Genomic DNA, 25,825 nt, shown 5'->3' on the forward strand with positions numbered 1-25,825 from the left:
GGGAGATGCAAGAGGGAAGAGATACGGGAACATATGTATATGTATAACTGATTCACTTTGTTGTAAAGCAGAAACTAACACACCATTGTAAAGTAATTATACTGCAATAAAGATGTTAAAAAAATTATGGATTTAAAAAATTTGTTTTATAACTCAGTAAGATAATTCCTGTATTCAAGACAGGAGTAATTCTCTATGACGCCAATTTGTTTCATTCTTTGTCATGTTCAAAGAGTCACACAAATCCTTCATATTTCTCTAAATTTGGTTAATAAGGGATAATGAGTGAATATGGTTTGATTAGTTCACGTCACTTCATCTCACTTCCTATCTCATTGATCTCATTTCTATCCTTTCATTAGTTGTTGGTTTGTTTTTAATGACACACACATATACATTCACGCATGTATAAAAGGAAGACTGTGTCTCCTTTAAGCTCCACTTTTTTTTTCATTTTGTAAAAGTAATTTGTACACATTTTAGAAAATTTTTAAAATGTAGACCAAAAAACCAGAAAGAAATAAACATCACTCATGATTCCTCCTCATATGAACAATCAGGGTTAATGTTTTAGTTTATTTCCTTCTAACTTTGGCCTTAGAGATCATAGTATAGATATAGTTCTGTCTCAACATATATTATTCTTTAAATTATATTGTTTCCCATGTCATTAAAATTTCTTCATAAATGTCAATCCTGGCTGTGCCGTGATTTCTGTATTCATTATATTTTTGGTCACTGGGCTATGCTAAATTTTAATTTTTAATAATAATTCCTAATGAACATCTTTGTGAATAAATCTTTGTCCAAAATATCTGATTTTTTATTTATTTTAAATAGAATATTGTTTGCCAATGAGACATTTCTGGCTTGAATAACAATAAACAGGTTCACTAAAATTTTCTACTTTCCCTCATATTTTAAGCATCGATGGCAATAAGTTTTCTTATCAAGGAATGGGTAGATTTACTTTAATTAATTATCCATCGTCTTTTATATTCTTCCCTTGAGTTCAATGATTTTTTCAAAATTTGTGGAACTTTGCACCCTTTCCTTTTTAGAGTCATGGAATCACGAATCTGGTTAAAGGGAAGTACACAGACTGAAGCCAGATTACCTGGTTTGGAATTCCAGCTGTACCACTCACTAGCCCTCTGACCTTGGGCAAGTGGCCTAACATTTCTGTGCGTCATTTCTTTAACTGTAAAGTGGGAATAAACATAGTACTCCCCTAAAGAGTTGTGTGAATTCACATAAAGTGAGAAGGCCTGTAAAGTGCTTACAAAGATCCTGGTACATAGTAAACACTATTGTAAAAATATACTTTATTTATTATCTTAGGTTTTTTTGGAAGTTTCCTCCCTTCTAGTACTCAGTCTATTTTGTTTTCTCCAGTCTCTATGGCAGGAAAGTCTTACTCAGCTGGATGACCAAATATTTTTCTCTAATTACCTCTTTGGCTTGGTTGTGTTGTTTCATTCTTCTTGCCCATTATCAACACTTCATGAAAGCAAGATGTCCCCAAACACCTTATATTTGACAGACAAGCTGGAGGCAGAAATACTTGAGGGAAGATATCAATCCTGAATAATATTAACACCCAACGGTACTTTCAAAACACTTTTTTATACATTATTCACAATCAACCCTGTTAGTTTATCAGGTCAGGAAAAAATTTTTCCTGTTTTCCATATGAGAGGAAGGGACTCATAGAAGTTAATATATTACCATATCCAGGGGTGACAAAGTCAAGCATTCAGCATTGGTTTTCTGACTCTCTCAATAGAATGGCCTTTCAGTTTCATAAAACTGAGCCTCCATAATATATTAGTCAGCTTTTACTAGTGTGTGCTGCTGTAATAAGCAACATAAAAATCAGTGGCTTGCCAAAACAACAATGCTTTATTTCTTGCCTGTATTACATGTCAGGGATTATAGTTGCATTGCTGATGGACAGCCTCCATCTGAAAGATACTATTCTACTGGCCAAGAGAAAGAGCAAGGACTAATCACTCAATGATGCTTAATGCTTCTGCTTAGGCATGGTATACATTATTTCTGTTGACAACTCATTGTTTAAAACGTATCACATGATGAACCTTGGCAAGGATGGGATGGAGAAGAAAGCCCTTCCCCAAGAAGTGGTTCTGGAAATCATATAACGATGGGCAAAGATGTGTAATCATATTATAAGGAAGGGCAGAGTAAATAATCGAGGGCATTAATGTAGTATGCCACAGAAATTAATGAATTGAAAAGGATACAGGGGAAGGTCTTTGCAGTAGAAACAAAGTATAAACATTAAAAGCAAAAATAAAGAAATAATAGACTTTGGAAGAAGTTTACCGTGTGAGAGAAGAGTTCTCAGGGATAATTCTGTAGCTTAATTTTTTTTCTCTTATGTATTCAGAGATAGTTGTTTCCAGTGACAAAGAAGTTGGTTAGGGGCAGTGTCAGATATTAACTATCTGAGGGAAAGAGGTCAAAAGAGAAAGCTGTACATCAGGCACAAGTGCTAGATTGCTGACTTCGGAATTTTAGACTATTAATCTGACAGCCCAGCTTCCTTTTGTAAGTGCTGAGTTATATAGGCTTCCTTTCCTGTAAACTCCCTCAGGTACTGAAACCTATATAAAGTGCCTGAAATGATTCTTTCTTGAAAATGTAATAGAAAACCCAGCTTGATTCTTTCCTTCCCTAACCAAAGACAGAGGAGACTGAACCTAGGAATAAATTTAATGGCTTGGGATTATATTTGACAGATTAGACACTTTGTCAGAACATGGTAGTGATGCGAATCAGGTCAATATTTACAATCTATCTGAGGATATCGTAACTTCGTTTTTCTGCCATAGCTGTAAACATTATCCTTCACCCTGCTCCGCCATCACACATTAGTCAGAGGGGCAGAGGAACATTTGTATTGTGCAATACAAGTCCATTTGTAGAAAAATAATTCAAAGCATATGATCTGAGTATACAATTTTATTTCCCACTCAAGCAACAGTCTGAGACTTTCTGATTGGCCGCTCCCCTCCATGTAGTGACTCAGGAACCCCTATTTCTTGAATCCTATAGCTTTATCAGCCTCATTATCATAAATACCCAGTCAACAACCAGGGGAAATATTTCTTAGTTTCTTGTAATAAATTTTGTAAAACACTTTTTTTGACATTGGTCATTTTTGTTCACATTATATTGGTTGAAGACTAGCCAAATGGCCACACTCATTCTAGTCAGAGTGGACTGGCCGGTCAGACACTCCCCAGAAACAATACCATGCAATGGAAGGAGGGGCACCCATTTTGATACCCCTGCCACACCCATTTTTCCAATTAAAAATGTCTGTTTTGTTCTCATAATCTTCTCCTTGAAAAGCTGTTTTATTTATAACTTTGCTCCTAAAGTTGCTTGGTAAAAATAGTAGAAGAAAAAGAAGTACAGGACTATTTTTTCCATAACATTAAAAGAAAGTGTAGAGAATGGACTTGAGGACACGGGGAGGGGGAAGGGTAAGCTAGGACGAAGTGAGAGAGGGGCATGGACATATATACACTATCAAATGTAAAACAGATAGCTAGTGGGAAGCAGCCGCACAGCACAGGGAGATCAGCTCGGTGCTTTGTGTCCACCTAGAGGGGTGGGATAGGGAGGGTGGGAGGGAGACTCAAGAGGGAGGAGATATGGGGATATATGTATATGTATAGCTGACTCACTTTGTTATAAAGCAGAAACTAACACATCATTGTAAAGCAATTATACTCCAATAAAGATGTTAAAAAAAAAAGAAAGAAAGTGTACTCAATGCTATTTCCTCCATGGCAATTAAAGTTTTCACTTGGGTGTAATTATTCTGAAGACTGAAGCATCAATAGTTTGAACATACTTGGAGCTCAATCTATCAGATTTACCAGTGGAATAATTTATCCACATAATTCTCTACTCCTACTCCTAGGAAAAAAGTTTTAATAATAGCATCCAGATGGTCCTCAAACTTAAGAATGGTTTATGTTCTAAAATTCTGTTTATAAATGAATTTGCAGTCTTTGAGATAGTATTTTATACGTACAATATTACATATGGTGATTGTCTTTATGCCATCCATTAAAAGCCTATTTAACCTATCATCTAATTTAGATACAGGACCTTTGCTATAAAAACTGTAGTAAATATTGTTGTGATGTTGGTAATTAACATAAAAACCTAGGACTGAAAAGTTGTTTACTGAATATAAAATGTTTAATTAAAAATGTTGACACTATAATGTTTAAAACAGCTGTTGTTATAACTGGATGCACTTTATTTGATAATAGCTGGCTTCATTTTTTTATTATTTAGGAAAATACAAGTCATACTGTTTAATACTTGTATTTTCACATTTGGAAGAGCTGACATTCTATCACAGTGAAGTATGGTCAAAGTTAACAGCCCCAGTTTTTAAATACTTGGAACAAGTCATAACAACTTTTATTTCAAAAGACGCCTGTATGCATTTACGTTAATTCTGGTACCTTAATAGTCTGCCTGGTGAGCTCTTTCCATATGGAAACACGCATGATGTGAAATGAGAAACACCCATCCCTCCTCGATTTTAGCTTTTTGAGTGCATGGGCAACAACAATGTTGACGTCACTGAGGCCTGTGAACATAACTGTCTGTTTATTATAAGTGAAAAGGGGAATGGCTTAGAGGAAAATATGAGATAATGTAAATAATCTCTTACCAAAAAAATAACATATTAAGCCAAAAGTATTTTACAGAATTTATAACAAGAAGTGAAAACAGTATTTAAGATCCACACTGCAATCATGAAAGAGAGTGGCTGAGATGGAGTAAAGGACATCATTGGAAATGAGGAGGTTAAGGAAATGATAGATCAGGGGACTGGAGCAATCATGTACACGGATGTAGAATTCATCCCAAGTACCCACATCGCTTGGGATAGAGAGCAAGACTGTGGGCCAGGCCCAGAACGTCCAACGCATGAGGGCAAATGATGGCAGACCGAGCGACAAGGATATGGGAGGATGTGCAGCTGAAGGCTGTGATAGCTTAAAAGTCAGGACATTGAGGAAAACGATGAGTCTATAATGACCCAGAAGCAGCAAATGGGAGTAAGCAATTCCCCATCTTTATTACCATCCCTGGGGAATATGGATTCAGAGAATAAAAGCAACCATCACTTAAGAGACTGCAGAGAAAATAATACTTTTAGGAAGAGAGAAGTTTCAGTTGAGACCACATGGTGGAGGCCGGGAGAAGAGGTTGGGGATACAGGGGAGTTTATGTGGAACAGGAATTACAACCACTCTATATAGAATGGATACACAACAAGGCCCTATTTTATAGCACAGGGAACTATATTCAATATCCTGTAATAAACCATAATGGAAAAGAATATGAAAAAGAATATATCTATCTATATATATAACTGAATCCCTTTTCTATACACCAGAAACTAACACAACACTGTAAAACAACTATACTTCAATTAAAAAAAAAGAATATTTAATGTCAGAGCTGCATTGCTTTGGAAGCAGACTGATAATTACAGGAATAATCCAGTGGCTGTAGTCTCAACAGAACAACATGGGCCCCAGCAGGAGAAGACTCAGTGACTCAGTTACATACCAACAGGTCAGGCCATTCAACACCCACACAGTGGTCCAGTTGACCTGTGTGAGGTCTAAATGGGTCATCTGCATCCAGTTTTTCATTGAAGCCTATTATGGCACTAGGCTCTTTGGAAAGAGAGAAATAAATTAAGCTCTGGGCTCAGTATCCCAGGAGAGTTAGATACTGGGGAGTTCTAATTGATTCTTGGCTCTAGAATATGCTTTAGAGTTTCTTGGTTCTAGCCTATGCTTCCTAAGTCTTTTGTTCTGAGAACTTGTATCATTTGCTGGACTACCAGGACAATAGTGTGAATGTCAAGAAACGGTCCTGGGGGCTGGATCAAACTTTGTGGGAGGGACCTTGGGTTGGTTTCTCATAGAGGATTGTACAGAGGTTCTTCACCTTCACTCTCTACATTTAGCCTCTTCAGGTGCTGAGCCGTGGTAATCTTAAATCGCTGCTAGATGCTTCATTCAGAGTATGTACCTGTGCTAAAGCTGGATGAGGTTTTTCAGCTTTAGGTGAGATGGCAGAACAGCCAAGCTCTCTTTCACACTGTAGAGTTTATACCTGTTAGAAAAGGACTTTTAGCTGTGACCTGCTGAAAGCACGTTCCACTTTTCACTGGTTGTGACACCCACGACTTCTCTAGTCTGTGATTGGTGGGTGTTTCAGTGTCTTGAACCTATTTGAAAGAATCCTGTCTTTTCCTGAAAGCTCTCATTACCACATAGAACTGGGTCTCCAGTGTGACAGAACTGGGCACTAGAACCGGGTACTAGTGCCAATATGTGTGATCAGTACGCTGCTGTAGCAGATCACTGGTCTGATATGGGCAGCATCTTCACCATGGCTAGGCATGATGGCCTGGGGAAGTCAACATATGTATAGGTAAAATTTTAATTCTCCTGAAAGCTTCAGCCATAGCTGGCATCCAGGAAGACCCATGTGTCAATATCAGACATGGTAGCGGACAGTTGTACAAAGTAAAGCAATATTAGGTCTCAGGCTTTTCCTCTATAGAAACTTGGCTACTTTGACCTTCACCTGTATTTTCTAGAAGCACTAGTCCTGGGAACAAAGATGTCCCTATATAGATTATTTCAGAAATGGTGATGTGATGAGTCCAGAACTGCCAAGCAGGTACATGACAAGAGTAGGTAAAAATATTGATGGGGCAGAGAAGTCATGGTCCCTACGTTACAGAAGATGCTATTCATTAGGGTCTGGAACACAGAGAGGGTTATGAGTCTTTGAGGCTGAGTTGGATGTGGATTTGTCACCGTTTCGGATAGAGTTACATTTATATCCTCCCCAACTCACCTTATCTTAGGGCTAATCTTAGTAAAGGCGTCACTCGTTATAAATATTCATGCTCCCCAGAGACAGTGCATAGATAAAGGGGGTGAGTGGAGATCCTGCTTCACCACTGTATCCTTTTCAGCACTTGGGAGAAGGAGGCTCTTTGCCATGTTCTTCCTTTCAAATAGCAGTGAGGCATGACGGAAGATTTAGAGGAGATGGAACCTGAGAAAATTTGTTTCTGCCAGTACATCTCATGAGCACTTGAATCTCTAATTCTGAAAGGGACTGTAAACTTTCCAAGGTCTTAGGCCCTACCTAAAACAAGAGCAAAAGCACCAAAGAAGTGCTGATGTAAATATGTCACTAGGTGAGAGATGGGAACAGAATAGGAACTGGGGCGGGCACTTTCCTTATTCTCACCTCACCCAATGGCATAGTGCAAGCAACACTGGCTCTTTCCTCAGTGCTGGGTTACCATCCTTCTGTCAATAATGTACTACCTTTCTGATTTTTTTCCCTCAAGGTTCTCAGTCTATCCAGTATTATTATTATTTTTTGTAACCTCTTATATCTATGTCCTGCACAATAATGCATTTTTTCTAGATGTGTAGATTTAGTGACATCAAGTTATACATAATTTGCTCTTATAATTTGAAAATCTAATTTGTATCTACATTTATATCCTCTTTATAGTTTCTATGTTAATTAGTCCTGTCTTATCTCCTTTTTTAAATCAAATATTACCAAATGTGACTTGGTTTTGTTAGTTACATCTGCTGGCTTTAGCTTTCTGTCTCATTCATTTCTTCTTTTATCTCAAATATTTCCTTTCTTCTACATCTATTGAGTTTAATTTTGTTTACTTTGAGTAGTTTCATGGTTAATTTTGAGACTTACCTGTTTCCTAACATTGCCGTTTTAGATTTAAATTTTCCTTCAAGCATTTAGGTTGCATCCACCGGTTTTCACAGATATTGTTCTCATGATTGTTCATTTCTAAATAGTTCGTCATTTCCTTTTAAATGCAAGTTACTTACAGGGATGCTATTTAGTTTCCAAATAAAAACCAATATTTATTTATTTGTTAATTTTAATTCTAATTTGATTGCCTTTTGAGGGGAAAGAATGTAGCCTGTAAGTTCCCTGTTTTCATTTTTGTTTTTGGGTAATCTAATGCATGATCAACTTCTGTGAAGAGTCCATTAGGTCTTAAAATAATGCAATCAAAATGGCAATTTTGTTATTTGAGTTAAACTATTTTTAACCTTAATTTTATATTGTATATTTAAATTTAAACCTGAAAAGATGAATTAAAATCCCTCATAATGATTATGAATTTGTCCATTTCTTCTTGTATTTTTATGATTTGTTGCATCATACATTGTGATAATGTATTGTTGGTGATCTATCTACATAGATAGATGTGTTCTTTGTATAACTTAAGATTTTATCTTAAATTCTATTTTGTCCCATAATAATATTACTATTCCATCTTTCTTTGTGTCTACATTTTTCTGGTACATCGTTTCCAGTTACTTTATTTTCAGCCTTTACATATAACTTTCTCCTTATTGGAATCACATTTAAAATCCAAGATAACCTGTGTATTTTTTAAATGGGGAATTTAATTTATATCATGAAAATCACTGGTTTATATTTGCCAGTTTATTTTCTGTTTACTATACTCTCGTGTTTCTGTTCTTTTCCTTTCCATTTTTTTAACTGATCAAATTTTCATTCGTTTCCATTTTGATAGTTCAGAAATTTTAGGTCTTATTTTAATTTTTTTTAAGTCACCCTTAAATTTTAAGCATATACTTTTTTTTTTTGTGCTAAGGACATCCAGAACTAGTTTACTGGTATATTTTGTTGACTTTATACCATGTCTTGTCCTTTTTATTTTTGGTCAGCCTTGTGAACAGTTTGTTAATTTTACAGTCTTTTCAAGGAATTTTTGGCTTTGTTGATTTTTCCCTATTCTGCATTTGTTTTCTATTTTATTGACTTTTATCTTTCATCCTTATTATTTCCTCCGTTCTATATTCATTGGGTTTAATCTCTCTATCTCTCTCTCTTTAGTTTTGTGAGATGGATAATTATAGCACAATTTCTTCTTTTCTAATATAGATGAAGCCTGTTTTAGCTGTATCCCACGACTTTTAATATGTTGCAACTTTGTTATTATTCAGTTCAAAATAATTCCTGATTTTCACTGTCAATTCTTCTTGACTTATAAGTGATTTTGGACTGTGTTGTTTAATTTTCAAATTTTTGATACTTTTCGTGTTACTTTTGTTACTTCTACCCTAACTCTACTTTCTACCCTACTTCCACATTAGTCAGATTACATACTCTGTATTTCAATTCTTTGAAATTTCTTAAGACTACACGGAATATGGTCATCTGATACCTTTTCTCTGTGCAATTTTATAGATTATGCTCATTCAGTTTTTGAAAATTCTTGGCCAGTATCTCTTTAAGTTTTTTTCTTTTTGTCTACTATATCTTGCTTCTATTTCTGAAACTCCAAATTCATATATATTCAAAATTTTTATTGTTTTATATATTTCTAATAATTTTGTTCTGTATTTTTAAATTCTTTATTATCTCCAAGCTTCAATATGGATATTTTCTACAGATCTATCTTTCAATTTGTTAGTCATGTCCTGAACTTCATCTAATCTGTTGTTAAACTCATCTATTGAATTCAATTATTATATTTTTCAGCCCTATAATTTTTGTTTCAATTTTTAAATATATATATGTATGTGTATATATATATGTGTATATATATATATATATATATATTCCAGTTCCCCAGTTAAATTCATTATCTTATTACGTATTTCCTTCAATACATTTATGTTCAAGCTTTTGTAAACTTCTCTCTGAGAAGTGCAGTATCTTGGTCATTTGTGACACAATCTTATATATTGGGTTTTTTTTTTCCCTTTCCCTTTGGTTTTGGTAATTTGTTCTTATGTTGGACATGTTTTGCTGGTAGCTGGTAATCTTTTATTGAATACCTGACGTTGTACATTTAAAAAATGTAGATGTTACAGATGTTGCCATTTTCCTCCAGAGAAGCTTCAGTTTTCTACCTGTCTACAGTTAAAGCAGAGGCATTTCACCTTGACGTAATCCAGGATTGGGATAATTTGAGACTAGGTTTAGGCTTTCTGTGGGTTTGTCCATGTTTGATATTCCATTTATCCTGGAGGATATCCCTTCAGATATATCAGCTAAAAGTCCAAGGTGTTTATAATTACCCATCCTCCTTAATTGACACAAATTCCAAATTTTGTTTCCCAAGCATTATGACACTGCTTAACTTTTTAGCCTCTGAATCTGGATTATGTTTGATTTTTTTTTAGTCTGTTTCTCCCTCCCATTTAAGATACACCAAAGCCTAAAGAAAAATAATTGGTGAAAATCTCAGGTTCACTTCTCTGTAATAACCTGGAATCTTGGGTCCTCAAGTTCCGGCTGCATTGGTAACCCTGAATTCCATTTTTTGTCTTCCCAGCCCCATGAGACTGCTTGAAAAGCCTGTCTAAAGATTTCTGCCCTCTAACACCCATGCAGTGAATCAGCACACTCCCAATGGATAAAAGCAGTGAAAACTGCCTGACTCACATCAGAGTGTGAGTGTGTGTGCGTGTGCGTGTGTGTGTGTGTGTGTGTGTGTGTGCGTGTGTGTGTGTGTCCTAAGATCTTGGCCCTCCTGAGTCCTGGCTGCTTTGATTTTTCTCTGATGCCTCCAAGCAATCTTCTTTTTAATTTATGATTCTTTTATAGCTATTCTCAGTGGGTGAATTGGTTTGCTGACAGCTACTCCTTCATAGCCAGAATCAGAAATCCTTCATCTATTGAGATTTTAATTTTAATGATAAAAAATTATTTCCATGGTATTTATTTGATACTTTTCCTTTCAAAATTTTGCAAAGATAATTATTTTTATCTCTAAAGTCTTCTTCCACTAACTTTAGTGGACCTATCTTCTTGGATTTTTATCCTTCTTTTTGATGCTTCTCTTTTACAGTATCGGTTTTCTCTGAGTATTTGCTAATTCTTGGTGTCTTTTCGTCTGTATTTGTGAATCCCAGTTTGCTTGCCTACTGTGTTGTCAATAGCCTGTCTCTGATGGCTGTGGAAATAGAGCAGTGCCTATGCAGGAACAATGTTCCAGCAATTTGTCTTCTGAATGTAGGGAATCCTTGTCCCTTCTGGTGGTCAGTTGTTCTATTGGGTACTCCTCTCCTCTGGCCAGTGCAAACCTGGTGCTAACTATCTTCATTTAAAAAGATGAACTTATCCATCTCTTTAAGTCTGTATTTCCAGCTAGATGATTCTGTTAAGTTCAACAATATATAGTTCTAAGAAAGAGCTTCTCCAGGATCCACAATGAGATTTCTTTCCTTGTTTTTTGGATTTTTTTTTTTTTAATGAGGAAAGTAGCTGATGGATAACAGCAATCTAAAAAAATCCTCTGAGTTCTCAATTAAACATTAATTCGGGTGTTTTAATTGAGACTCTGTTATTTTTAAGAAATTTGGCCCAACTCTATTAGAAAAGGATGATTTTCTGACTTGGTAAGGATTCAAGTCATATTAACCCTGCTCTTTCACATCTCTGTATATCTATGGGAGCCATATGGTGTGTGCTAAAGATATGAGCTTTTAAGTCAGACAAACTTCAATTTAAACCTCCACTTTATCTTCATGAGTTGTGTGACTCTGAAAATATTGTTTAAATTCTCCAGAATGGACCCATTCCTAACTTACAGGATTACTGTGAAGGGTTAATGTCCATAAAATGTTTAGCAGTAATGATGATACCTGATCCTCAATAACATAAATCTATTTTTTCATAGTTCTGGACACTAGAAATCTGAGATCAAGCTATTGACAGTGTTGGTTTCTTTTGAGGCCTCTGTCATTGGCTTTTAGATGTCCACGTTCCCTCTGTGTGGTCCTCACAGGGTCTTTTTTTTGTGTACACACATCTCTGGTGTGACTTTGTGTGTCCTAACCTCTTCTTCTTATAAGGACAACAGTTAGATTGGATTAGAGCCCACTCTAAAGACCTCATTTCCACTTAATTATCTACTTAAAGACCCTGTGTCCAAATACAGTCACATTCTGAGGTACTAAGGGTTAGAAATTGGACGTGTGAATTGGGGTGGAGGGAGGGACCACAATTCAGCCCATAATACCATTACTCTTGGTTCTTCCTGCATTAAGTAATATCACCAGGAAAAAATTAGTATTTTTACAACATCTTATGCCTCCACAAAAGTACCTGCACTGAAGTACTGCTTTAATTCTTTTGGCTTTAGAAAGTGTTGTATAGGAAGTATCTAGTTGAACAATGATTTAGTACCTTTTAGAACACTATGGTTGAAACTCTTTCCATAATGTTACCAATTTCCTTTAATAATATAACCTACATAATAACTGTCTCCTGAAATTTAAATTCCAGCAAACCTTCTATCTTCAGACAGTGATAACTATTGGATAACTATAGATAGATAGGTAGATAGATAGATAGATAGATACATAGATAGATATACAGATCTTCCTCAACTAACTATGGGGTTACAGCCCCATAAACCCATCATAAGTTGAAAATATTATAAGTCAAAATGCATTTAATACACCTAACATGCCAAACATCATAACACTTACATTAGCCCACAGTTGGGCAAAATCTTCTAACACAAAGCCTATTTTATAAGAAAGTGTTAAATATCTTATGTAATTTATTGAATACAGTACTGAAAGTGAAACAGAGAATGGTTGTGTGGGTACAGAATGGCTGTAAGTGTATTGGTTGTTTACCTTCCGGATTGCATGGATGACCCGGAGCTGTGGCAATGTCATTGCCCAGCATCACAAGAGAGTGTCCATACTACATAACACTAGCCCTGGGCAAGATCAAATTACAAAATTTGAAGGATGGCTTCTACTTATTGAGTATCACTTTTTCACGATCACGAAGTCAAAAAATTCCAAATCAAACCATCCTAAGTTGGGGACCGTCTGTGTGTGTGTGTGTGTGTGTGTGTGTGTGTGTGTGTGTGTGTGTGTGTGAGATTACACAGTTCTTAGATAAATTTTGTTCTTGTAATAATTGTTTCTTCTCCTTTTCTTATTTCTAAAAAATTTTTAACTTTTATTTGGTCTCTTCATGTAACTATTCTCTTTATTATATTTTGTATCTGTTCAAATAAATACTTTAAAAATTATAATAATTCAAGGTATCTCCATTACTCTTATTCTTAGTTTTGACCATACTGTTGAAAAATGATAAAGGGCTAAAAGGTGGCATGGAAGCAGGAATCCATGGAGGGAAACATGGAGGAAAAACAACATGTAAAGGAGGAACTGATAAGCAGTCAACAAGCAGGTGTTTCATATTCATTTGCACATGTCACAGTCGAAAATATGGCACCATTGTTTGAGACACTTTTTAAATTACGTTTCTATAAATAATACTTATGGAGGATAATTGAAAACTAAAGACTACATTTTATTTAATAATGCTCTCCTTTAAAACATCTACTTTAAGAAATGTCTATGGGGCTTTAATAGAAAATTTATTTACTGGTCTAAATATTAAATATCATGTATATTTAATTATAAATACTCATTATAAATCTAATATCTGTCCTGCCATATTTAGGGGGTCTTGAGCTTCCTTACACTTGTCCTTTCCTACCCTTAGCAAAGCTGATAGTTCACTTATTGGTGGATGCTTTATTATTCTCTGAAGCTGGTTTCCACCATTCTCAATAAGTCCAAGGTTAAGGATTCAGACCTCACATGTGAACCAGCCCAGTTCTGCATCCATGGTCTTCGCCCTTTGGTTTGACTCTTCATTTTGCTAACATGTGTCCCGGCTAAAAGGGGCCAAAGGGAGACAGCAAATGGATCAGAGCAAACCCATCTGCATCTCCACTAATGAAAACACAATGTAATGTCTCTGACCTGCCGATGGGTCAGCAACGCTACAATTTCTACCTGACAGGAGAGACACTCAGGATTGTGATTTTTTTTTCCAGAATTTTACTAGACTATAACACTTTGAATGTGTTTCCTACAAGCATAAAATATATTTCCTTATGAACAAATATTTTGTGCCTATAGTTCTATGTGTGCATGTTCCTTATCAAAAAGGCTAAAAAAGGTGTGGCTGATTTTGAGAGAGCAGTACTGTTATGTCTTTACTGTGTGAGGAATGGAGGAGGATTCAGAGAGAGTAAAATCAAGGCTAACTAATAACAGCAATAGCTACTGTTTATTGATTACTGTATGCCAGGTGCTGTGCCAATATTTTACATACATTGCCTCCTTAAATTCATTTAGTTAAAGTCTATGGACGTTTATAAATAGTGTGAGTGCCTTATCCTCAGTTGTACATTTCTTAAGTGGGGGAGGGATGCAGGGCAGAGCCCAGAGCTCTCATGTTCCCAAGTGGAGGCCATTGACTTTTAATTGTCATATTTATAGTTTAAAAGGTCATCATGCTGGGAATTCCCTGGGTATCAGTGGTTAAGACTCCTCGCTTCCACTGCAGGGGGCATGGGTTTGATCCCTGGTCCAGGAACCAAGATCCCACATGCCATGCGGCAAGGCCAAAGAAAATGATCATCATGTTTATCTATCCAGGAGTTTCTGTCCCAGCCTGGGTATTGATTTGAAGGGGTATGGGGCCCTCAAATTTTCATACACTGTCTAGCTTTAGAATCTGATTTATTGTTTTCCTCTTGAAACTACATGGGTTATTTCCTTTAAATGTCAAATTCAAAAGTAAGGATCCACACTGCCTCAAAGACCAGAAAATTCATATATTCAGGCAGTGTTCTAGGTGTTGAGTTTATAGCGGTGAACAAAACAGGTAAAAATCCCTGGACTCATGGAATTTTTATTCTAGTTAAGGGAACGAGACAATATATAAATTAGTAAAATATATAGACTTTTATGCTAGAAAATAGATGCTGAGGACTGAAATAAAGCTGGGGAAATAAATGCAGGTGGAGGGATGGGGGGGTACAATTTTTAACTTCATGTTTAGGAAAGGGTCTTATTGAGAAAGAACCGTTCAGAAAGGAACACTTCCTGAACGAAGTGAAGAGTCAGTTCATCAAATATAAAAGCCCCAAAGCAGAAGCATGCTTGGTATCTTCTAAGATTAGCCAGGAGGTCAGTGTGATGAGAAGAGAATGAATGAGGGAAAGAGTAAAGCCAGATCAGTTCAGAGGACCTTGTAGGCCATTATAGGGACACCATCAATGTGAAGTCATTGTAGAGTTTTGAGGGTAGGGGTGACCAAACCCAATTTATGAATAATGGGATTAAATTCTAGCTACCTGTGTTAAAAATCAATCAGATGATCAGATAGAAGAGAATAAGAGCAGAAGAGGAGAAATGTATAGATGTCAACAGGACATCTATAGTGAAAATCCAAATAAGAGATGATGTTGGCTAGGACCAATGCAGTACCAGTGGGGGAAGCGGAAAATGACATATATGAAAATAATTTTGGAAGTAGAGTCAGCAGGATTCAGTCACAGATAGAGTGTAAGAGAAGAGTCAAGGACAATTTCTATTTGTTTTCATCCCAACAACTGGAAAGATGGAATAAAGACAAGGAAGACCACTGGAAGAAGAAGTTTAGGAATGAAGATGGGATTCAGATGCTTGTTAGTTTGGGATTGTATATGTCAGACATCTAAGGGGAGCTACCCAGAAGGCAACTGAGTTTCCTGAGGGAAGCCTGGAATTAGTCAGCATATAGTTTTTAAGGCAGGGCTACCTACATAACTTGTGAGGCCCAATGAAAAGTGAAAATGTAGGCTTCCTTATTCAAAAATTATTGAGAATTTCAAAACCCTGACACAAGAACATTAAACCAAGTGTGAGGCCTTTCTGAGTGAAGGAGGCTGTGTACAGGCAGTGCATCCAGAAAGCTGGTCCTGCTTTTAAGGCCATAATTCTGAATATTATCATCAAGAGAGTAATGTGGCAGATAGATAGATAGATAGATAGATGATAGATAGGCAGATAGATATCCAAGGACTGATATCTGGGATACTTCAAGGTAAAGATGTTAGAGAGAATAAGGAGGATCCCTCAGAACTGACTGAGAAGGAGAAGCCAGCAAGGTATTTGAACTCGACAAAACAGAAACAATAATAAAATGTTTGATATGGACTTGGGATGGTTCATTAGTATACAGGCCCAATCCAAAGAACTGGTGGGGGGCTGTGTGTTATCGCCTCTGGTGTCCCATTGCAAGGGGAGTTTTATTAGCTTGGATTGTTTCATGATAGGTTGATTTGAGGCTTTTACCACGCACAGGGCAACTCCAGAGTTTCTTTGTAAACTTCTCCATCTTTAAAAAAAAAAATTGTTTCAATCACTTCTAGTAATTAATGAGATTTTGAAATCCATTGGCTGAAGCCCTTCTGAAAAGCAGAAAATCCATTTGTGGAGGCAGGTGACACTTTGGCGGACACACAGATGAGGGAATAGGTAACAGAAGTAGAGTAAGGCAAAGGCAGGCTTTAAGTGTAAACATAGCTTTCTCACTGGTCAGACTGTGTGAAGCAGCCAAACAGGACCTGGCTGACTGCAGCAAAAAGTGAGATGAAACCATCCAGGGCAAGGCAGAAATATTCAGGAATAAATAATCTGTTTCTTATCACATGGCACAAACCCGTTTGGGGTGTTAGGTTTCTTAACAGGTTACACTGGTTACTTAGGGGTTGAAAACTCACCAGCTTGGATATCTGTGGAGTTCTGTGTGCAGGCAGCTGGTTGAAAGTAAAAGACTGACCTTTCTCCTGGAGTTAATATAATCCCCTCCCTCCTTATTCTTCCTAGAGTCTTTAGTGATTCCAGGCCAAGACCTACATTCGGTAGACCCTGGATGTGCACAAATGACTCCTGCAGAGAATGAAGAGGAAGCTGTAATAGGTCCCAGAAAAGATGTCATGTTAATATGCTCCATTGTGCCATCTCCTCCCTGGCTTAGCCAGAGATCATTTAAGTCTGCTTCACTGCATGTGACTGCTTCAGCTTCAAAATGTCCAGGGGCTGTGGAGGCAGAGGAAGTGACAGGCTATCAATGGACATAATAGAAAAGACACTCCTCTTCCTCTAGGTACTAATATTTTGGAGTGACAAGGGGCAGAGGGTGGGGCATAAAAGAAGGAGGGAAAAAAGGTTACATTAATATATCCAGTACCACTGTCAGCATCTCTCGGTGGATTTATGTTGGTTATAGGGAGTTAATATAGTTTCCTCCTAATATAATTACAGCATTCTGGTGAACTGTAACTTTGATACAGAGAACCAGTGCACTATTCTATTCCCTATCAGCGAATAGGAGTTGACTTTTGGGCAAAATCTTATTCTGCCTATTTTGAAGTAAGATTACAAAAGCATTTTCCTTGACATCATCATATAGTGAGAGCGGGGCTGCCAGCTCTTCACTAAACTGTCAACTTCGGATAACTGGCTCATAGGCCCCTCTCTTATTCTATATACCTGGAAGGATGCTTTGTTGGCAGCCTTTTAGATTCAAAGTTGTAGGGAAAATAATCTTTGTTGAGCTACTACTGTTTTGCACCTTTGAGACATTTTATAAAGATTATGTCATTCCACCTATAACCCTTCTATGAGAAAAGTATTATTTTCCCCCATTTCATAGGTAATAAATTAAAGGTCAGAGAGGAAAATAAGATCTCACAACTGTTCAATTGCCAGGGAAGTTTTATTAGAGTTCAGGTTGTCACCTGGTGGGTCGACTAGGGGCTTTTACCATCCACAAGGCAACTCCAGAGTTTCTCTGTAAACTTCTTTATCTTTAAAAAGAATTTTAAGTGGCGGTGCTGGAATTCAAGCTCAGGTCTGCTTGAACATGTTTCTTCCTTACATGGTTCAAGTAATGAGAATATTCAACAGGTATAAAAAAATGCATGAGTTTTTTGGAAACAAGCGCTCATTTTCAATCTTTTAATATAATCTTTCCATTTCTTTTTAAATATGGGAGATACTGAAAATCCTGTAATCCATGATGCTAAGAAATTAACTTCTCTAGAAGGACAGTAGGTGGCATTTCATTTCTTTGCTTATTTTGCTCTTACTGCTTTCATTGAGGTTATAATATATACGACATTTTTATTTCATTAAATATTCAAAGAGGAAGGTCAAAAACTCAGTCTACTCACAGTCTGAAGTCCTGTAACAAAGCCTTGGCCACTGTAAGGTTTTAGATTTTAGGGTATGATTTTTGTATAGATGCTTTTTATATATTAAACCCACATTAAAATTTTTCAGAAGCTGTTGTAAGAGAGCACATAAGTAAGATCCGCATTATACTGTAATTTGCAATCATAGTGTCTAATGGAGGGCTTGGAACACCAAGCATAGTACTGTTTAATCCTAATGTCTATGTTTATTACATTTTCTTTTGAGTTGGTTTGCTAAAAGGATAGACTACAGTAATATATTTAATGTGGAAACTAGCATTCCAGAATCTTCTTCATGCTTAATATTTAACAAAATCAAGTTTACTATATATTACAGAAATTATTCTGAATAAGGGGAGAAAATTATCACTTATATTTATGGTAGTGGATAAAATTTATAGGATTTTCAAACTAGAAAGGTATTTATGAATTATTTGGACTAGTATTATATGTTTTAGCAAGACCAACAGGTTAAGACATATAAAAAGAATCCAACTGATCAACGTGGATGTTCCCATCATTTCATGGCTATACCTCTGGAGGGTTTTTGTTTGGTTTTTGTTTGTTGTTTAAGTTAAAGTGACTTGGCTGGGTCTGACTGGGACAAAACTGATGGTTACCTATTTGAGTGGCTTTGGAATATTTATGTGTGGTTTGCATTTGGCTCTATCCTTTCCTTATCATTACGTCCTTTTTCTGCAGCCCATTTTCTGCATAGCCTTTCCGCAGCAATGCTAGCTGGAGAATAAGTAGGAATTCAAAGAGGATTAACTATCGCATAAGAAGCTTATGAGTATTCATAATAATAAGTTGCTTAAAACTAGGTGGCAGAGCTTAGGGAGGTTCATGTGGTTTACAGGCACATATTCACATTTTATCAGGACCTTCTTAATTGTAGTAGATTAGTTCTCTTAAATTTAACATGAGTTTTCACCTGTTGGCAGGTAGCCTGAGAGGTCATGACATGTAGTAATTTATCACTTTGCTGAGGGATGTATTTGAATCACGTCTCTACTGAGGCTGGTATGCATGAGCCCAACCTAGAATCTGGATTCATACCTCATCTCTTTGTGTTTCTTACTTAAAATGTCATCAAGCCTGATGTCCATCTGACAGAGTGGAAAATTATGGAAAGCATATTCTGTATGATTTGTGTAAATTAAGGGTTTCTTGAAGATCTTCATATACTTAAAAATAATGAGTGGTATCTGAGTAATTATTGTGTGATTTCTTAGAGGTATATAAGAAGAAATGTAGATTATAGACACTAGGGAAGTTTATACCCTGGTTGTGCATTTTTTATGAATTATTACAAAGTTCATATAAATTATTATAATCACCTAGTTACACATTAGCAAGTGCTCCACTGTATTTATTTTTTAATGCGCTAGTGCTTAGAAGTAAAATAAGGACATTATAATCAAGATTTATCATGCAGGACTTCCTGGAGGAGGTGAACTTTGAAACAAATCGATCCTAAATATCACCTTGTTGAAGGGTGTTCCCATACTCATGATAGGGTCTTAAGCAAAGGACAGCCTTAGTGGTAGATAAATTGAACAGTAAACTCAGTAATCCATAGGATATGATTTCTCAGACAAGGACAGTCTTTTTACTAGTGCCTGAAGTTCTCTTCATATTTCAGACAGTTTCTCACCTCAAGGCTTTGTCATCTGTTAAGAGAAACAGTCTCCCCTAGGAAAAGGAAGCCATAAGGCTGATTCAGGTATTTACTCTTGAAGGTAAATATATTTCAAGTCTTTATTAAAAAGGACACAATTAGTTTGGGGATTGCTGGATTCAATCTGACAACTTTACATTTTCAGAGGTATCATTAGAATGAACAGACATTAATGAAGGTCATGGAGATCTCTTCCTCATCTTAAAACATGGCTACCTTGTAACCTCAGTATTCCAAGTTATTTGGGAGAAATTATATTTTGAGCTCAGGACATGAAAAATGTGAACAGATCAAAGGTTTTATTTTTAAAGAGGTGAAATATTCATACAATGGAATATTATTGACTCTTAAAAAAAAGATGGAAATCCTGCCATTTGTGACAACATGGATGAACCTGGAGGACATTAGACTAAGTGAAATTAGTCAGATACAGAAAGACAAATACTGCATGATCTTATTTATATGGGGAGTCTAAAATAGTCAGACTTATAGAAGCAGAGAGCAGAAGAGTGGTTGCCAGGGGCAGGGGGAAGGGGAACTGGGGAGATATTGGTCAAAAGGTACAAACTTCCAGTTATGCAAGATGAATATGTGACTACAGTTAACAATAATGTATTGTTTACTTGAAATTTGCGAAGAGAGGAGATCTTAAGCATGCTCACCACAAAAAAAGAAAAGAATGAAAGAAATAAAATGGTTACTATGTGATGGATATGTTAATTAACTTGATTGAGATGATCATTTCATAATATATGTTTATCAAAACATCAAGTTTTGATAAAACCTTAAATATATACAATTTCTATTTTTTGGTTATACCTCAATAACACTGGGGAAGAAAAAAGATTAAAGTCCTGTCATGTTTGTTTTCATAACATAATGAAAAAAGCTAAAGCAGTGATTTTAGGTTTGACTTTTTCAGTTCATTAACCTCTAGATTGCAGGAAGAAAAATCTCCCAGAGGGACTTCTCTTCGTAAGTACCAGAGCAGTCAGTTTCAGTGAAATAAGGATAAGGAATGAGCACAGGGGGAGAATTTCTCAAAATGCAGATGTCAGGACCCATCCCCAAAGGGCATATTTCAATCTTGGAAGGAGGAAGTCTTACGTATTTTCTAAAAGCACCCAAATTTATTTTGATCTGATGCAATCATCTAGAAACCCTCTGGAATTATCCTTTGGGGGGGGCTACTAAAAAATATCAAGCCCTTATGGCATGCTTGTGATTTATCAGGTTTGGAAGCTGGAATTAAGTAATTATGTGAAGATGCAAACACTCGCATAATTCAAGCAGTGGTGTGCAATAGTGATGATCTGGACTATTTCACTCCCACTCTATTTCCACTATATATAATTTACCTTCTAGGTTAGGTTTACTGTTGAAAGAATAACATTTGACCTTGTAATACCTCCCTGAATAAGGTTTGTGTGGCATAAAATGTTAGTCTTTTGCTAGACTGGTTTTGCTCCCTTCCTTATATATGCTTAATTATAATCTAAAGAGGAAACTAAGCTCCATCAGCTTACTTGTTTGTTTTAATAAATTGGACTTCATAAACAATACAACTTTACCCACATTTTCAGGTGGGGATAAAGGAATGTTTGACTATAATTAAGGGCAGTTTTAATAAGTACCTTCTAATGCACCGTAAGCGGAGAAGCTGGAATAATTTCAGAAAACGGTTGTATTATTTGCTTTATCTTAGGTCAGGCTTACCAACATTGATTCTATGTTTTTCTTCCTTCTTCAGATGTACATCCAGACAACAACACTTACTGTCTCCATGAGTTTAAGTGCTTCGGTGTCTCTGGGCATGCTCTACATGCCCAAGGTTTATATTATAATTTTTCATCCAGAGCAGAATGTTCAAAAACGCAAGAGGAGCTTCAAAGCTGTGGTGACAGCTGCCACCATGCAAAGCAAACTGATCCAAAAAGGAAATGACAGACCAAATGGCGAGGTGAAAAGCGAACTCTGTGAGAGTCTTGAAACCAACAGTAAGTCATCCGTAGACTTTCCGATGGTCAAGAGCGGGACCACTTCCTGATAGATGTACGTTGAACATTCTTCTACTGGTCTTGGGGACTGTGCTACATGGTTCCAGGGGCCTGGTGGTACTCGCACACCATGAGACCATCACAGCAGTTAGAACCATTTGGTTAGAACCAAACGATTTCAAGGCAAGTGGCTCCTCTCCAGAGCATGAACATAAACACGAAATCTCTTACAAAGTGTGACACTCAGGTCTCTCTTTTGGGGCATTACAGAGCTTGAAGCTTGGAACTATGCTCCATTTATAAAATTATCCTTTAGCTCTTAGGAACTACTCTCCAATCTTTGTCAGTTCAATACTGGTCGCTCTTCACAGAATTAATAGTTAACTAGTATTTATGAAGCATGCAACCAATGATCTTACACAAATAAATGATACGTTATTCAGATATTTAGGGAAATGAGACAACTAGTTAGCCAACATGTTAGGTTAAGTCATAGTCTATATTTGTTTCCCCAAAGTGATCCCCTCCCTTGGTTTCCCTTGATTTCCCTTCTTGGATATATTAAGATAATTAGAGCTCTTCTCTGAAAGCCTCATGACCCTGAAAATAGGACCCCTTCTACAGCCACCACTCCACTTTTCCTTTCCTCAGCTATTATCTTCTCTATAATCATCCCTGAAGAAGCACATAACAACATACTGGTACCAAACTAAGCCAGTAGAGTTTAACTGAGCTGTTCAAGTCCATCTTGGACTCTATGGAAGAGTAGCAAATAGATTGAAGGTATGTATTACAAAATACCAGAAAGCTGAATACAGTGAAAAAAAAAATATGTGTGTGTGTGTGTGTGTGTGTGTGTATATAAACTATACATTACGAGATTCTGTAGATGGTTCAAAAAGAAAAAAAAAAAAGCTAAGGTCTTTGTGTTAGAGTTGCTTCCTGTCTTTTGGGAATATAACACAGGCATTTAATAATTAAGGATAAAACCCTATGCAAAAATGCCCTCTTCCTCTCGGATTCTGCCAGGAGGCTGTATCTCCTTTTCTCTGTACTTTTGACATGAAATACAGAGAAGATTGAGATGACTTTATCTGATTTAATTATTATAACAACTTACAGTCTTCACTAGCTTCACAAACCTTCCCTTGCATCAAGAGTTCCAGATGCCCCACATGCAGAACTATCCTTAGAAGATAAGTATTGATTATTTAAACTTATTGGCTTCAATTACTATCAGACTTCTTGGAATGACTGGCCAGGTCCTCTAGGAAGACGACCTTCAGCTCGTGAATATCAAATTTAGTTATTTGTAGAGAAAGGAGCCTTTTAAGAATTTCACAGACATTCCCCACATATTCACTCTTCTGCAAACGTGAAATCTTGAGGAAGTGCAAGAGAAGGCACAATAAGGATGGGTTTTGGTATCAAATTGTTATAATCATCTCTGATTATAGATAAGCAATTGACTGATAGTGGGGCTATCTGGGCTTGTAGCAAAGGTTGTGCTGTAACTACTCTCAAAGGCATCAGTGTAGAATGCTTGTGATTTCAGGGCAGACTTTTATTTGTTTCTTCTGCCTTGAAATCATCAGTGCAGGAAGTTAAAACCTAATGTAGGATGCCAATAAACTACTGTTGGCCAGTGATACACTTTGAACACTGGCACTTCTCAGTATGACTCACCAGTCTATAGTTGTACTTGGTTTTTAGCAGCAATCCAGAAAACCTTATATAATATGGTTGCAGATGGAAACAACCACATGTACACTGAAATAAATACCAGTTATCCTGGACTCACCTCTGAAATGTGGTAAGGAAAAAAATTAATAAACTTGTTCCACCCCTTTGAAAAATAAGTTAGTTCCCTGAAGGAAAAATTTGCTGTATTGATAAAGACTAATCCCATGCTATAGAAAGAAGTCTCATACATTTTGTTTTCCTTTTATTATTTTCTGTTGATGTTGAAATGGAAATTTCATAGCATGTGTACATTTCCCTCTTTTCTCTGAAAATAAGAATGAAAGATTACAAATGTGAAGGCTGTATGGTGGCTAAGCCTATAATATTTGGGAGGAGTTGAATGCTCACCTTTGGAAGGTAAAAGAAAGTTAAGAAGGTGAATCAAGATAAAGTCAATTATGACCTCAAAGAAGATTAAATTGTACTTTGGGGATTTTACTGTAGTATTCATCTTTTACAGGAGTGGTTTGGGTTGAATTTATTAGGCTCAGCTAAAGTGATTATAGTTTACACATTCAGGAGAGACAGAGTAGGAAACCTTCACACATCCTTCTGCAATCCCACTCCTGGTAACCGTTGTTAACCTTTGTTCACTTAAGGACTAGCTACAATGTATGCCTTGTGTGCCTGTTCCCTTTACCACATGCACCAGTGGTTTGAAAAATGTAAAAAGTCTTCCAAAATCACAAACTCTCTAAAACTACCAACAACTTGAAGAGCTTAAATGCAATATTTTTCTTCTAAAAGTGTGTCTTATGTCTTTAGAAGTATAACTGAATATTGGAAAGCTTTTGCCATTCAACTCTCTGTAACTAGTACCTTGCCTCCTCAGATTTAAAACACCTCTTTTCAAAACCGGTGGAGCCTATTCTCAATCAAACCAGGACTAGTTAATCCACTGGAACAGTATCCATGTTGCCGCATCCTCATACTTTCTGCTACCAGACTTTTGATAAATCACCATTACTACAATGACTTGACAATGACGTACAGGACAGTGTTTTGTAAACTATAAATCACTGTATAAAGGTAAATGTATCATTGCTCCCAGGAAAATATAGATTGGTCTGTGAGTAACAAAAAAGACAAAATTCAAAAACTATTTTTTTAGCATCCCCTTTTTTAAAGATTTTTTTTTGATGTGGACCATTTTTTATAAAGTCTTTATCGAATTTGTTACAATATTGCTTATGTTTTGTTTTGGTTTTTTGGCCCCGAGGCATGTGGGATCTTAGCTTCCCGACGAAAGATCGAACCCACACTTCCTCCATTGGAAGGTGAAGTCTTAACCACTGGACCGCCAGGGAAGTCCCTCCCTTTTTTTAATATGTGGAGGATTTTGATAATTATGGCTACTATGCTACCCTCAGGATTTTTTTTTCTGACCAATTAACTGTATTTATGATATGCATGCAATGTTTTTCTTTCATAGCCATGGAGTTCTACAAATCAATCATTCTTAGAAATTTCATCTTAAAGATGACTTGTTAATGCCAGAAATTCTGATCACATATTTAAGGAAAGTTTCTAATGGTACACAGAATAAATAAAAGCAATGTGAAGCTGGAAGGGAGACCAAATGAGTCCATGTTAATGACTGAATTTGCAGAATACTACATTTCACACAGTAAAAAGGTCAAGTGTTGTTTCATAAAAGTGTGGAAAGAGAGTTAGAAACAAAGTTGATATATATGAATTTTATCAACGATACCCAATTAATGAATGCTGTAACACGGTATTCCTTAAGCTCTATTCATGCATAATTCATGAAAACAGCTGCTTCTGGAGGTAGATCTGCTTTCTCTACCTTATGAACACAGTGTGGTGTGCACAGGAAATTCATTGTTGCTGTATTCAAGCATGATTTTCACATAAGCATATTCATCAGCGGAAGTATTACATTAGCTTATATGTACATCTCTGATCCCTTTTGTTCTGTAACACTCCTGGGATAAAGGTAAAAGTATCACTGCTGCCATGAAAATATGCAGACATACCTCGTTCTACTATGCTTCACTCTATTGCATTTCCCAGATACTGCATTTTTTTCAAAAGTGAGCATTTCTGGCAACCCTGCGTTGTCAGATGATGGTTAGCATTTTTTAGCAATAAAGTATTTTTGTCTAATTTAGGTATGTACATTGTGTTTTTAGGCATAATGCTGTCACACACTTAGACTACCGGATAGTGTAAACATAACTTTTTTTTTTCTTTTTTTTTTTTTTT

At 36.3% G+C, this 25,825-nt stretch overlaps 1 protein-coding gene across 2 annotated transcripts in view; it reads left to right on the forward strand.

Annotated features, from left to right (window-relative positions):
• GRM8 (glutamate metabotropic receptor 8) overlaps window positions 1-25,825 on the forward strand; it is a 773,539-nt gene that overhangs the window by 744,415 nt on the left and 3,299 nt on the right. Inside the window, exons 9-10 of one of the 2 annotated variants that reach the window (XM_055084852.1) lie at window positions 21,610-21,856; window positions 22,737-22,776. In XM_055084852.1, the coding sequence (XP_054940827.1) occupies window positions 21,610-21,856; window positions 22,737-22,776 (287 nt within the window). The remainder of the gene's footprint in view (window positions 1-21,609; window positions 21,857-22,736; window positions 22,777-25,825) is intronic. The other variant, XM_024129289.1, reaches the window with a different exon arrangement.

The sequence above is a fragment of the Physeter macrocephalus genome, chromosome 5, assembly GCF_002837175.3.
Source record: "Physeter macrocephalus isolate SW-GA chromosome 5, ASM283717v5, whole genome shotgun sequence".
Lineage (NCBI taxonomy): Eukaryota > Metazoa > Chordata > Mammalia > Artiodactyla > Physeteridae > Physeter > Physeter macrocephalus.